This window comes from Podarcis bocagei (assembly GCF_964188305.1).
Source record: "Podarcis bocagei genome assembly, chromosome: 9".
NCBI lineage: Eukaryota > Metazoa > Chordata > Lepidosauria > Squamata > Lacertidae > Podarcis > Podarcis bocagei.
The window spans coordinates 32,899,950-32,914,267 of NC_138134.1; the positions used below are offsets into that span (position 1 = coordinate 32,899,950).

The 14,318-nt window shown below is 43.8% G+C and overlaps 1 protein-coding gene and 1 long non-coding RNA gene across 10 annotated transcripts in view; one reads left to right on the top strand and one right to left on the bottom strand.

The window, feature by feature from the left end:
- The window catches only part of GALNT7 (polypeptide N-acetylgalactosaminyltransferase 7), a 45,009-nt gene extending 32,272 nt beyond the window's left edge, over positions 1–12,737 (bottom strand). For all 4 annotated transcript variants that reach the window (XR_014011738.1, XM_081208879.1, XM_081208880.1 and 1 more), the window contains exon 1: positions 12,604–12,737. Coding sequence is in view for 3 of the 4 variants with exons in the window: in XM_081208879.1 (XP_081065005.1) it covers positions 12,604–12,729 (126 nt within the window). In the remaining variant the exon portion in view is untranslated. The remainder of the gene's footprint in view (positions 1–12,603) is intronic.
- Positions 12,738–13,613: 876 nt separating this feature from the next.
- The window catches only part of LOC308595179, an 89,523-nt gene continuing 88,818 nt past the window's right edge, over positions 13,614–14,318 (top strand). For all 6 annotated transcript variants that reach the window (XR_014011867.1, XR_014011868.1, XR_014011869.1 and 3 more), the window contains exon 1: positions 13,614–13,763. This is a non-coding gene — a long non-coding RNA (uncharacterized lncRNA). The remainder of the gene's footprint in view (positions 13,764–14,318) is intronic.

Sequence of the window (14,318 nt, forward strand, 5' to 3'; positions counted from 1 at the left end):
CTTTATGTAACTTCATGAAAAGTTAGAATGGTAGACTACTAGACAACAAGCAACTGAGAACACTGTGTGCAGTCATGCTCAAGGATTGCAGAAGAAATAATCAATTTCTACGTTAATACACTTCACATGCAGTTTGACCTAGATTTATGCCTTCTAAGAGAAATACATGACTGAAAGTTTTACATTCTTGTCTGTACTGTAGAACCAGAAAACATGCCCACTCCACTCTCATGCATCCAATTTAATAGGAAAAAAAATCTGGTTTGTCAAACCAGTTTGCTATGACATTTGAACCAGCAAGCTGGAATTTGAGTAATCCCTTCCAACAGATTGCAAACCAGGACTGATTCCACTAACACATATTCTGCAGCCTGAATGCATGCATCATTTCTGGTTTCTTATTTATACACGTATTTGAATTTTAGATCTGCCTTTTGCTCTAGTTTTTGAAATTTCTGTTCTTTCTCCCAATCCTGGGAATGCAAAGTGTTCAGACTATTTAAAAATACATCAGGCTTGAAAATTACAGCGCCCATTTATCTCAAAAGTGGTAACATTCCCAGTTGTTGCAGTATACAGATAAGAGTCAAATCCCATTCTCCTGGATGTTAATAAACTGGGTTCTTTCCAGTGCAGTTTTTTGTTTTGTTTCAATGCTCTGCATGACTGACTGCATGACTTTTGGGTACAATCATATGTACACATATTATGATTTGTAGTGCTCAGTTTTAAACTAAGCTGTGCATTTTACGAGGATTCACCATATTTATTACAGCATCATAACAAAACTGTGCAGTGTCCATTATTTCCATTTTACAGGTGTCAAGCTGAGTCTTACTCAAAACTGCTGAGGTTGATGAGGCTGGAGGTGAACTGTGCACTGGGCTCAGAAAGATCTTTTGATTCTTTGGGTTATCTTCCATTTACTGATCTTTAGCATATGTTTTACATATTCATAAATTAATGAAACCTTGTTGAAATCAACAGGACTTACTTTCAAGCAGCATTTTTATTTTTAGGACTCATTTCCGCAAACTATGTGCACATGTCATTCTAACTCTACTACTAAAATCAAAGTTTTACTATAAGATTTTACTCAGCTACAAGGGAGGTTCAAGATTAACACAAGCAGTTCCCTCTAATATTTGAAACGTCAACTTCCCATATTAACTGAGGAGAAAAGCTAATGCTATTTACAAGCTAGTGGGGCAGCAGAACCAAGGAAAGAAAGATACACCCCCTTGCAACATGCAGGTAGGGCAGAGAATAAAGATCTACTGTTTCCTGGTCCTATGCGTGAATGGGCTGGTAAGAAGATCATTCCATTGCTCCTTTCCCAACTTTATGTGGTACTTGCTGGGGGAAGAAAAAAATATGTTGGTATAAAATGCACAATTAATGATATGCGTAATCAGCAAGTAATTTGTTTAGTGCAAGTTTAGATGCTCAGACTTGGGGACCTGGCAGACCTAATTAGTGAAAATAGATAAAGTTATGCATTGGGTGGAGAAAGCGGATAGAATACAGCAGTTCAAGGTCACCCAATATCAGATAACATTAGACTGAAGACAAGACAAAAGAAAACAGTCTGTCAAGCAGCACATATTTAATATACAGAATTCGCTGCAAAGAGGATGTGAGGAAAACCACTCGCATTTACAGAGGACACGTCTACCAATGACTATTACTACGATTGCCTAAGATGGAAGTCATGGCGACACCTCCCCCATTCCATGTACAAAACCTGACCAGGCTAAACGGTTGAATCTTACAACAGGGTCAAAGGACTGAGTGGGGGCGGAGGAGAAACACAGAGCAACATAATGCTGTGTTTAGGATTGCAGCCTCAAATCCTCACAGTGTTTCCTCTTTTATACAACACTCTCAACCTGATGTGCTCCAAACCATTTTGGACTAGCTCCCATCAGCTCTTTCTAGAAAAGCTGTGGCAGTCTGAATCTTCTGAAAGGCATCAGGCTGAAGAACGCTGATGATCACTTATTTGCCTCACATAAAAAATATTAAGCATATCTCATCATTCTACACCAAAGGCAGGGATTTCAGGGCAGAATGGAATTCTCTTATACCGAGTATTAACTAAGGTGTATAAGGAAGGGCATTGCCTCTGGTGGGGGACATGTCATACTCCTTCTGGTTCCTAGAAACTGCCAGCATGCAACAGTGCCCACCAGGAAGAGCTTTGACTGTCTGGATAAACCAGGTGAGGAGTCTCAAACCCTCAGTGAGTTTGGGATTTCCCCTGCATGCAAAGACAGGCTCTGGTGGACTAACGAGACCAATAGTGGGTCCAACAGTCAGGAAGGTGCAAAGGGAAGTAAGGGGCAGATGGGGCTCATCAACCTGGGAAGACAGCACATCTAGCAGAAGGAAAACTCTGGTCCTAAATCTCCGCTGCCTTGTGGCTATACTCATCCATGAGAAAGGCTTTGGGAGAAAACTCCAAGGAAAAAGCCGTACTCGCTGCCTTGCCTAAGAAGTAAACCCTACACAAATCTGGAGTGGAGTCTCTAAGATGGTTGGATGGTGCCTTGTATGCCTCCTTCCAGCAAGTCCTGCAGCCAAGCTGGTGCCAAACATATTGCTCTGCTTTCCTTTGGACCACATCCAAGAGGCCGAGAGGGCAGTATTGCCTGGGCAGCCTGGGACCTCCATACACACTGGCCAGGCTTGCGCCCTGGGGAGGTCACTTTGGTGCTGCTAACGTAGCAGTTTTAACTTCACCCCCAAAGGCCCACTTCATTTTCTCTCAAGACAGACAGGTGCCAACAATGCAGTATTAACAGCCCAAGGTCATATACAACAGCTAACTGAAATACCTACAGAGTCAGACAGATACAAAGACGGGGCTGCAGAATTGTTCAGAAACTGTATTAAAAAGCTAGTAATGCAACAGAATAAATAAAACACATTATGTTCCACATAGCATTACTCAAATCTCACTGTAAAAAAAGAATTACCTTTCTGCATTATCTAGCATTCAATTGTTTCTAAAAGGCAAAATGTTTTGTTTTTTTAAAAAATATCCAAACCAATATTTTAAGTTTAATAAGAATTCTTCACTGATTGTGAAATAGGGCATATAAACAAATCTCACAAAAGCAAATGAAAAGCTTTCTAGGGGGAGTTTCATCATTCTCTGCTCTGACATTTTAAAACACAGTGCTAAAGAGCTTATAAATGGACACTTGGCAGCAACTTCAGAAGAACAGAAAGGTGCCTGTGGATTCCTTAACCTTTCTCAGCATCCAGTGAAAAGAAGGTTGCTGTTTCTTCCAAATGCTCTCAATGTCCTTTGAAAATATTACCTTTAACTTATTTATAATGTTGTGAAACTTAATATAATTCACATTTTGTGTGTCTAACAAACTTTATAATGTCAATACAATAGTTTGATCTATAGGGACTGCTACTCTCAGAGAGAGGGATAATAATAACAACAACAACAACAATAATAATAATAATTTATTATTTATACCCCGCCCATCTGGCTGGGTCTCCCCAGCCACTCTGGGCGGCTTCCATAAAAACCAAAAATACAGTAAAATATCACACGTTAAAAACTTCCCTGAAGCCTTAAGATGTCTTCTGAATGTCAGGTAGTTGTTTATCGCTTTGACATCTGCTGGAAGGGCGTTCCACAGGGCGGGCGCCACTACCAAGATGGCCCTCTGCCTGGTTCCCTGTAGCTTTGCTTCTCGCAATGAGGGAACCGCCAGAAGGCCCTCGGCGCTGGACCTCAGCATCCGGGCAGAATGATGGGGGTGGAGACGCTCCTTCAGGTATACTGGACCAAGGCCGTTTAGGGCTTTAAAGGTCAGCACCAACATTTTGAATTGTGCTCGGAAACGTACTGGGAGCCAATGTAGGTCTTTCAAGACCGGTGTTATATGGTCTCGGCGGCCACCCCCAGTCACCAGTCTAGCTGCCGCATTCTGGATTAGTTGTAGTTTCCGAGTCACCTTCAAAGGTAGCCCTAAGTAGAGTGCATTGCAGTAGTCCAAGCAGGAGATAACCAGAGCATGCACCACTCTGGCGAGACAGTCCGCAGGCAGATAGGGTCTTAGCCTACGTACCAGATGGAGCTGGTAAACAGCTGCCCTGGACACAGATTTGACCTGTGCCTCCATGGACAGCTGTGAGTCCAAAATGACTCCCAGGCTGCGCACCTGGTCCTTCAGGGGCACAGTTACCCCATTCAGGACTAGGGAATCCTCCACACCTGCCCGTCTCCTGTCCCCCCAAAACAGTACTTCTGTCTTGTCAGGATTCAACCTCACTCTGTTAGCCGCCATCCATCCTCCAACCGCCTCCAGACACTCACACAGGACCTTCACCGCCTTCACTGGTTCTGATTTAAAAGAGAGGTAGAGCTGAGTATCATCCGCATACTGATGAACACCCAGCCCAAACCTCCTGATGATCTCTCCCAGCGGCTGCATGTAAATGTTGAAAAGCATGGGGGAGAGGACAGAACCCTGAGGCACCCCACAAGTGAGAGCCCAGGGGTCTGAACACTCATCCCCCACCACCACTTTCTGAACACGGCCCAGGAGGAAGGAGTGGAACCACTGTATAACAGTGCCCCCAGCTCCCAGCCCCTCAAGACGGTCCAGAAGGAGGTTATGGTCGATGGTATCAAACGCCGCTGAGAGATCCAGCAGAACTAGGAAACAGCTCTCACCTTTGTCCCTAGCCCGCCGGAGATCATCAACCAGTGCGACCAAGGCAGTTTCAGTCCCATGATGAGGCCTGAATCCCGACTGGAAGGGATCCAAATGGTCCGCTTCTTCCAGGCGTGCCTGGAGTTGTTCAGCAACATGTTGGGAATCATGTGTGAACTGGATGTGCCTAAAATGGTCGCTGCCTGTAATGAGGTATATCCTTAACTCACAACCACGCCTGCACTTGTTCAAGGTTCAAGCCATACAGTCATGCCATCCTCTGGAACCCTATAAGCTACTAGATATTCTAGCAAGCCCACTCCCCCAACCTTGGTTTTACTTTTCAATCTGACATGCAACAGCTCACAGCTTCTGGAGCTCCAGCACTGACACATTAGGCTTTTTGTGGGTGTGTTCTTTCTTATGGGGGCTTATTTAAAAGTTTTATTTGTATTTTTGCAAACTTTGCTCCAATGTATTATGATGTGATGGAAATGGCATGCATGCAGTTCCAGGAGTACCAGACATTTCTTCAATAGTCCAAGTGATATCTGACACAATGAAGATTCACTTTTACTGATTTTGTAAAGATCACAAATGATGTTTTGCTATATAGTCCAAAATAAACAAGAGCAGTAATAATTGGACTGACTATTCAAATACCTCAAAGGTATTTTTCTGGATTATTTGTAAAATTAAGAAACTTCAGTATTCTCAGGAACAAGGCTTCTTGAGCAACATCTAATGTAATTAGGTCATATGCAGGTGCTCCTAAAATATCAAAAGCCAATTTGTATCCCTCCATGGAACTTTTGGAAACTGGATACTAGATTTCCTTATTCCCCCGAAGTTATTATCACAACAACATGTAAAATACAGGCAGCAACCATTTTACACACGTCCAATTGATGTGCAATCATGCACACACTTATCGCTGCTGACCCAGAAGTGGCCCAAACATGGAGCAAGTGGCCCAAACCATGTGGAGGGGTCAGGAACGGAACTCCCGTGCAAAATATTTGCCGCCTGTAGGTTATTTGGAGGGATTGTGACTAGCCCAAGGTTAGGCCATGGCGGACAGGTTGGAGATTTGCATACAGATCTCAGAATTCTATTCCACTAACACCCAGTGCATTTATTAGGGTGGGTGGATTAAGGCATAAAGAATGTTTTTAATGTGCAAGGAAAAAACTCACTAAATTAAAGCTGTGATTTAACTGAAGTTTCCCACAGATACTTCATATTTTCCTAAACAATGGCACAAATTAACCACAATGTTACTTTACTGTACAACTAAACAGTGTATGATCTATACTGTTGTTTCATTCTTATAACCAGGCCTTGCATCGCTTTGTTGCACTGTTTACAGTTTCCAACTTGCTCTTTTTTTAGACCTATAAATGGAATGTCTAAAACATTCGTTTATTGTTTTTCTTACACATGGCAGTTTGTGAGGTTAAGTATGGGGGACGACGACCATAAACTTGTGCACTGGAGAATTTCCTCTTTTTGTTTTACGTAGCATGGCTCCTTTCTGTGCAATTCTGCCTTGGTCTAGTCCCACCCTCCCCAAAATAAGAGGCAAACAAAAACGAAATGATTGTGACTGACAAGGTCACAGCCAAGTCTGACAGCTGCTGGCCAGACTAGAGCACTCACTTTATTTTCATCAGGTGAAATGTAATGCCTGTGTTTGGTAGGAAAAGTAAATATACTTACATTTGAGAAATGCTCAAATTGATTCCTTTGCGTAGAAAAACCTTTAGCTATGCAATCCTTACCTATGAACACCCAGTGTCGATGCCTGGGGGGGTTTGGATACTGTGTAGTCTGCTCTCTGCTGACTACCACTGGCAGAGAGGCAGAAAGACCACAGAGGAGGCCTAGTTTGCCCATTCAGGTGGCAAGCTACCACCAGCATTTCTTCTGCTGGAAGTACGCAGCAGAAAGTCCCTAAATGGGGTGTTGATGGATGGGTGTCAGGTGCTTTGGACTGGCTGGATCTAAAGCCCCATGAATCCCCCAAGAGGTCTGATCCTTGGGCCTCTCAGCCATACCAGACTGGAACCAGATTACTGGGGAAAAAATCAGGAAACCTACCACCTGTCCTGGGCACATGAGCAAGTTAAGCTTGCAATTTTCTGGGGCTAAAGTTAGGATTGCTCAACACCCTATCTGGGAGAAGCAATGAGCCAGTGTAGAGATTAACTGAGGGCTAACATGCTTATATCTATATTATATAGTATTAACCAGATTATTCAAAGGCAATCTCATCATTACTTTTTTTTTTAAAGAAAATATTTTAATCCACTCTGGAATTTAGTTTTATGACATAACATTCTTTGTCCTTCCTTTTCCTCCCATGTCCAGATTCACTTCCAAGGAGGCTGAGAGAGGCTGTGTCAAAGGGGCAGCTTGACCTCCTGAAAACTAGTTGCCAACCATGGCTATCCATAACCAGGAAATAAATCAAGCCAAGTAATTTGAGAATTTGGTGTGGACAATCCAATACTACCACCCTTCTAAGAAATGAAGAAAGTTTTTCAGCCTATGGCTAAATCAAATTATTCAAGTGACCAGAAGGCAATGATGTATAAGTAACCAGGAAAAAATGCATAAGGACTGCTTCTCATTTATGACCTGTTCTTACAGGTTTTGTAAGAAAAAAGAAATCTCAGCTATGAGTAGTTGTCACACGAGACTTCTTACAAATGACCCGATATGGCTTTCACTGCTTGAATGAAGCTGAAAATGTGCATTCAAGGAAACACATCAGTAACCCTGCTGCTTTTCTGCCTGGCACTCAAATTTATTACAGCCTTGATGCTGAAGTTAAAAAGACTTTTCGGTGTTTCATAATCAGTGTTATCATCGCCCAAAGTATACAACCCCTCACCACTTGATTTTTAGCTGACAGATCACTTTTACAGAGAAAATGTCATGAATACTGAAGTCCATTAAAGCAAATATTACACTTATGAAAATACTACAATCCTGTACTTTCTTCTCTATAATGTGTAGTGTATGGACATAAATTAGCATATATTACCTTACACCTCTAATAAACCTCATTCTAAACTTGCAAATAATTCCATAAAAATGCTTAGCACCTTGTCTGCCCACATATATCTATGATACACCTTTCATGGCACATGATCTACCTTCAAGAAAAATAGCGCCAATTCTTTTTTTTCAGTTTGCAAAAATTTCTCTGACTGATCCTAAAGAAGCAATTTTTGCTAGTCACCCATAAAGGAGGCAGGAGCCAACCTAGATTTTATGTAGCTTCAGAGTAGAAGGGGAATTAAGTCAAAGAATCACTATGGGGGATGAAATTACCCTTTACTTCTCTGCATCTTTTTGATTTTTTTTTAAGGGAAAAATCTGTGGGGAACTCCAAATATGAAATTCCCATGGTAACATTCACTTTGCCCTGAGCACCAGTCATAAGCTTACTTTCAGAGAAACACTTTTTACTCAGAAGACATTACACCTACTTAATATCATTGGCAGAGATCATAATTTCTTTTCCCCACACACAGTACAACTTACTAACACTTTTAATAAGCCCTATTATAGAAACAGATTTCAGCTACTTTAAATGGAAATGTCATGAGTTTACATGAACAGATCTTCACACTGAGGGGAACAGAGATAAAGCAAGATCCCCTAGGGTTTGAAACATGAATTCATGCACAAAACATGCTGGAGTTTCCTTATGCCAAACCTTCTCCCCCTTCAGCAGCCCTTCCACAATCCCCCTTAACAGCACGATTAGGGGGATCAACAGCATCACCTTTTAATGTTGTAGCTGCTTTATTATTCTTCCTTTCCGTGTTCTCACAACTTGCAATTTTATTTTAAAAGACATTTTCTACTCTGAACCCTAACTTACCTGAGGCAGTGCCTACAACATCCAGTCACTATGGTGAAATAGCTCATTTCTTGCTTAGAATGAACTGGCTTAGTTTAATATAGATTCTAAACTACAGAGATTCTCTATAAAAGTTCACAGAGTTGTTGAACCTGCAAATCTGTTTCTTTGGCCTGGCCTCACAGAATACTATTTTTTACAAGCTACCGGCAACACATGTTTAAGAGGAAATTCTGCAACCAAGGTATTCAGCTGTCCAGGATTTCACAAGCCATACAAGTGTCAGAAAGCTGTGATTTATGGCCCTGTTTGAGGCTTGTTCTTCCTTCCATTTTTTCATATTCTATCAGCAATATTTTCCATATACAGCTGGAATTGCACCTCTCACTTTAACAATCTGTGCTCCGTCCATATGTATAACACATTGGTGAGGATGTTATTTTTTCAGTGAACTACATGTAAACCAATTTCATGGCACACTGCCCCAAAAGCAGACAGTTCACTGCTAAACAATTATTTTTTAGAAAATAGTCTTGTAGCACTGAATGCTACAAAGTCTATAGTCCAGCACAGACTACAGTCCAGTATTCGGCTAAAACCCTATTGTGTGGGATTGCAACTACAATCAACAACAATAAAAGGAAGATTCTCTGCAGAATGTTCAAATTATAGTTTTTGTAACATTCATACATACAGAGGGTCACAGATTCAATCCTTGGCATCTCCAGGTAGGGTTAGAGAAAATACAGCAGTCTGAAACCCTGGACAGCTGCTGCCAGTCTGTGCAGAAAATACTGAGGTAGATGGACTACTTGGCCTGACTCAATATAAGGCAGCTTCCTATGTTCCTATTTGTCCTGCTGCACTTTATACAGTCACACCTTGGATCCTGAACATCTTGAGAGTTGAACATTTTGGCTCCCGAATGCTGCAAACCCGGAAGTGAGTGTTCCGTTTGCAAACCTTATTTGGAACCCGAATGTCTGATGTGGCTTCTGAACATTTTGGAAGTTGAACGGCCTCTGGAACGGATTCCATTCGACTTCCGAGGTACCACAGTACAGTTTGGCACAGAGCAAAGAAGACAGAAGCCTGGCAATTCATGCCCTTGCTCTCTACCCTATGGGTCTTTCAGTATTATAAAGGCAGAACTTTATAAAGATCATGGTTTTTGCAATGGTTAAAAGGAGCCTTTAACATTTTGAAAACAGAAAGTCAGAACATTTACTGGCTTTAAAAGCAAGAACATGTTTATATTGAGGACCCATGCCCAATTTTTTAAAAATTCCACTGATCTATGTATGATGTTAAGGGTTGTGAAAATTACATTTAAAGTCCAAATTGTTGCATTAAGGAACAGTATACGATAAACAATGGCACCTATAAATTTTTGCATGCAATCTTCTCTAGAAACTGATTTCCATACTTACTTCAGCCCTAGAGCTCATTAAGTGTGACCTCACTTTAACTGTTCTATGCTGTAAATGCAGCACTGTCATTTGCAGCAATATCCGGCTGGGTTCACTCAAGCAAACAAAACTAAACACCACTAAGTACTTCTTTAGGGACTAACAGGCAGTGAGGCCAAATATGAGAGCAAGAGCATATGCAGAAAGCCTTAGGTTTTTCTTCTGTCCCTTAGCACCTTCAGTCTGAATAATGAGGCAATGGAAGTACCTCCTCACTATAATTCTTCTGCCAGCAAAAACAGTACAGGAGTTTGTAAAACTAAAGTCACTGCTCAAACAAATGTGGCCTATGAAACTTTAGTCTTTAGAATCCTATGACTCTGAGTTTTCAGGTAAGTTTGCAGATCTCATTAGTCAAAAGCTTGAAAATTCATCCACTATAAGTCAAAGAGCAAATAAAAAGATGGGCCCTGCAGTCCTATGGTCCCTTGAGCAGCTCCAATGCCAGAGAAAGACCTGTTATTGAATTTCCACTCCCCACTAACAAAGCAATTTCAAATCCATCATCATCAGGAGGGCACTACTTTGGCTATCCCTGAACTAGAATATTTTGTTGGTGGAAGGAAACTCTCCACGGCTGGCACCCCAGGAAGAGCTGTTTATTGAAAATGAAATGCCTCACAATACAAGGTCAAAAGCATTGTGGCTCATGTGGCATCAGAGCACTGCACATGTATGGTTGCTCCTATATTCTCATAAATGATGTGCTACTAATGTGCGTGTGTTATTAAATCTGTATTTCTGCTCTAGGTTTATGATACAGTTAATGTAAGTCTTCACTGAGACATTATACACTATAAGTCTTCACTGAGACATTATACACTAATCTGAAAACAAAGTTAAATCATTAAGGAGTCAATCGGAAAAAGGCCAGACAAGAGAAAGTGATGATTTACAGAACCCTTCTACACTTGGGCACTTATATACATTTCCAGAGGGAGCATATTCTAGAGGTGCTGGAAAGCAACCCTGGGACTGATGTGTGAGAGTGTATACCATTAGCAGTTAAATGTTGTGTTAATTATGTTGACTGCATGTACTCGAGTCAGCGCCTTGCCATTAAGTTTAAAAATAAACACACACTGCCACCTAGTAACTAATGTGAAGAAGGCTAAATCTAGCTGATGTGGAAATAACCAAGCACAGTTAAGGAAGTGCACTGCTTCTATTACTTGATTCAAGAAGGAACATTTTCTTCAACCCTATCATGCAAAGTCACAATGTAAGGAGAGGCCTGAATCTACAACATTACCCAAACTTAAACATGGTTACTATCTTGCTTTATGGCCCTTACTGTATGCCTTTAACAGCAACCCAACACACAGAAATTCAACCGTGGAACTTTTTCTGACTTTGAAAAACACATTGCAATAAGCTTCACTAGCTATTTTTTTCCCCTGATTTCGGTAGCAATAAAAGGAACAGATGCAGGACTTGTAAAGTGAGTAGCAACTCTGCAGTGTTGGCATTACAAAATTTATATTCACTGCTACTTAACACCACCAGGCCTGCTTACGCAGGCTCAGTTTAAACGTGACACCACACGAGAAGAACTTAGCTGTGAAGCTTTGCACACCTGCCTTGTCTCATTTGGACCAGGCTCTCAACCACTACAACTGCACACAAACACTTAAAGTCCCCTTGAACTCATGTAGACTTCTGAACAAGTGCACAGGACTGGACTGCCAGCTGGCAGTGTTTGGTGCCAACATAACACCTGCTGAGTTCAAATTCCCAACATGCTGCAAGTACACAAGCAGGTGAGATGACCTGGTTTAAATGAGCTACTGATGCATTCCATGTTCTGTTCCTCTTATCTGCCAGGTATGGCATTTACACAGGGCCTCACACCACAGTTAGTCCAAGAACTTTCAACTATCCTTGCGGTAGTTATAGTGGAGCTCCTAATCCGCGGTAGTTATCGGGAGTATGCATCTTTTGGGGAGTAAAATAAACACAGAGAAAACAGAATATAAAGTAGACATTAATGTGAAAACCGGACTTCCACCACCACCCTACTCCATGGGCAAACAGTACACACTCCCAGACCTATAGAAATGCCCACATCTCGCCCCAGCCACCTTCTACTGCGAGTGGGTGAAGCAGTTAGGGGGCCAGTCCCAGCCAGAGTTCACCGTTCGCCTCCCCACAACCAGCTCACACAGGAAGGCGCAATTAAGCGCAATTGAGAGGTCAAAGGTCTGGGGCGAAGCGGCAGCGCACCTGAAGGAGCCGGGACTAACTTACGGCGTGTGCCGCCCCCTGCCCACCTGCTTGGGGAGCCGGCGCCAGGCAGCTCTTCCCCTACCAGCAGGCGGCGAGGGGGCGCCCGCGGCTTACGGCAGACCCCCTGTCCGAAGCCGCCCGAGTCCCCCTTTCTCAGGCCTCGCCAACGCCACAGGCCTCAGCCTGGGCAGAGACAGCCGCCGCCGCCCCCTCCCGGCCCAGGCTGAAGAGGAAGGCACACAGGCAGCGAGAAAGGGGGCTTCGGCCCGGGCGGCAGGCAGCGAGGGAAGAAGGGCCGCTGGGGGTTGGGGGTCCGCCCGCCCGCCCCTTCGGCCGGGAAGCAGCGACTCACCCGGATCCTGTCCCCCGGGCTGGGGTCTTCGGCGCGGGGCGAGAGCGACGACCAGAGCAGCAGCAGCCCCAGGAAGGAGCCGAGCAGCAGCACCGCGCGCAAGAGGAAGCCCAGCTTCAGCCGCATCCTCAGCGCCAGCCCCCCGACGAGCTCCCCGAAGCCGCCGGGCTCCTCGCTGCCGTTCCCACCCCCCTCCCGGCGACTGCTGTTGTTGCTCCTCACTTGTGCCGAGCTGCGCTCTGCGTGGCTTCCCTCCCTCCCCTCCTCCTCCTCCCTCTTTCACTACTGTACTGCCGCCTTTCTCCTTCTCTTTCTCTCTCCGAGGCAGCAGGCGCCTGGCGCCGAGCCTCGCTCGTACTCGCGCTCCCTCCCTGCAGCTTCGCTTCTCCTCACTCCTCCCCTCAGCCTTTTTCGAGCTGCTGCTGCTGCCGCCGCCTCCTCCTCTCCTTCGTCGACTCCTGCTGCTCGCTCTGCTCTTCTTGCAAACCCAAAAAACTTTTTTTTTTAAAAAAAGAACCTCTTTTCCCTCTCCCCCTCCAACACCCCTTTCTGGTTTTTCCTGTTCTCTTTGTATCTCCCGTGTTGAGTCTTTACTCCCCCCCCCCCCCGCTTTTTTTCCACCGCTCTCTTCTTCCTTGCTAATGTTCAGCCCAGCTTGCTAAAATGAAGCAGGAAGTCGCCACGGCCGCCGCCGCCGCCGCCGCCACCCCCAGAAGCAAAGGCTCCACGTGGCTGCTTTACAGCCCGAAGGGTTGCTTCAGGTTGACTTTAGAGGCGGCTTTTCGTGTGTGTGTGTAAGAGAGAGAGAGAGAGATTGATTTTGATTCGTCCCCATCCGGAGGTAGATTTCGAAGAGCAAACCCAGCAGAAGCTATGCAAATACGAAGCTTGCTTGCTTGCTCCTGGCTTTGGCAAGGTGGAAACGAGGATCAGTGTGGGTTTGCTTGTTCTCTCTCTCTCTGCTCGTCTTTGGACTGGCACAGGAGCAAATCCAACGGTAAAAGGTGTGATCAAGAATTGCAACGTGGGAAAGAGTAGCAATGCCCCGTGATACCCTTCGCACAACGGCGATGGCGGTCACAGAAAGCCCAAGATATATGTGGTGTGCTTGCATGTATGAATGAATGCATGCATGCATGCCTCTGTCTCAAAGGAAGAAGGTAAAGTCACCTTAAAATTAGCTCATAATGCGTTTTATCTGCCTCCCGAATGTATACCTATTTTTGTCACACAGCAACACCTATGGGAGAATACAGTAAGCCCACAATCGTGCATAAAGCCAAAATCTCGTATAGTCAAAACACATTGGGTTCAGTGGCGGGTGGTATTGCCAAAGTCTTTCTTCTCAGGTGTTTGCTACTTTTTCTTTTTTTTAATTTGCCAAGCATGTAAAGCTGAATGTGCATGTAAGTTGTGGGCTTACCGTAAATAGTAAAAAGGCAGCTGCCCAAAATGGATCTTTACTCACCTTGAACTGGTGTAAACCATCAAGGGTAGGTTGGAAACCAACAGGTTATACATATTGCAATGGGGAGTAAGGATTCTCCTACACAGGCTGTCTTTCAGCTCAGAAGGGTGAGCTTTATATGCAAGTCCAGAACAAATAATATATTAGGACATTTGCAGGTGGTAAATTTCATCTGGCCTTGTGCTCTACTTCTGTTCTTTAAACATCCACAAGCCGTCATCCCAATACTGATCATGGATATAAAATT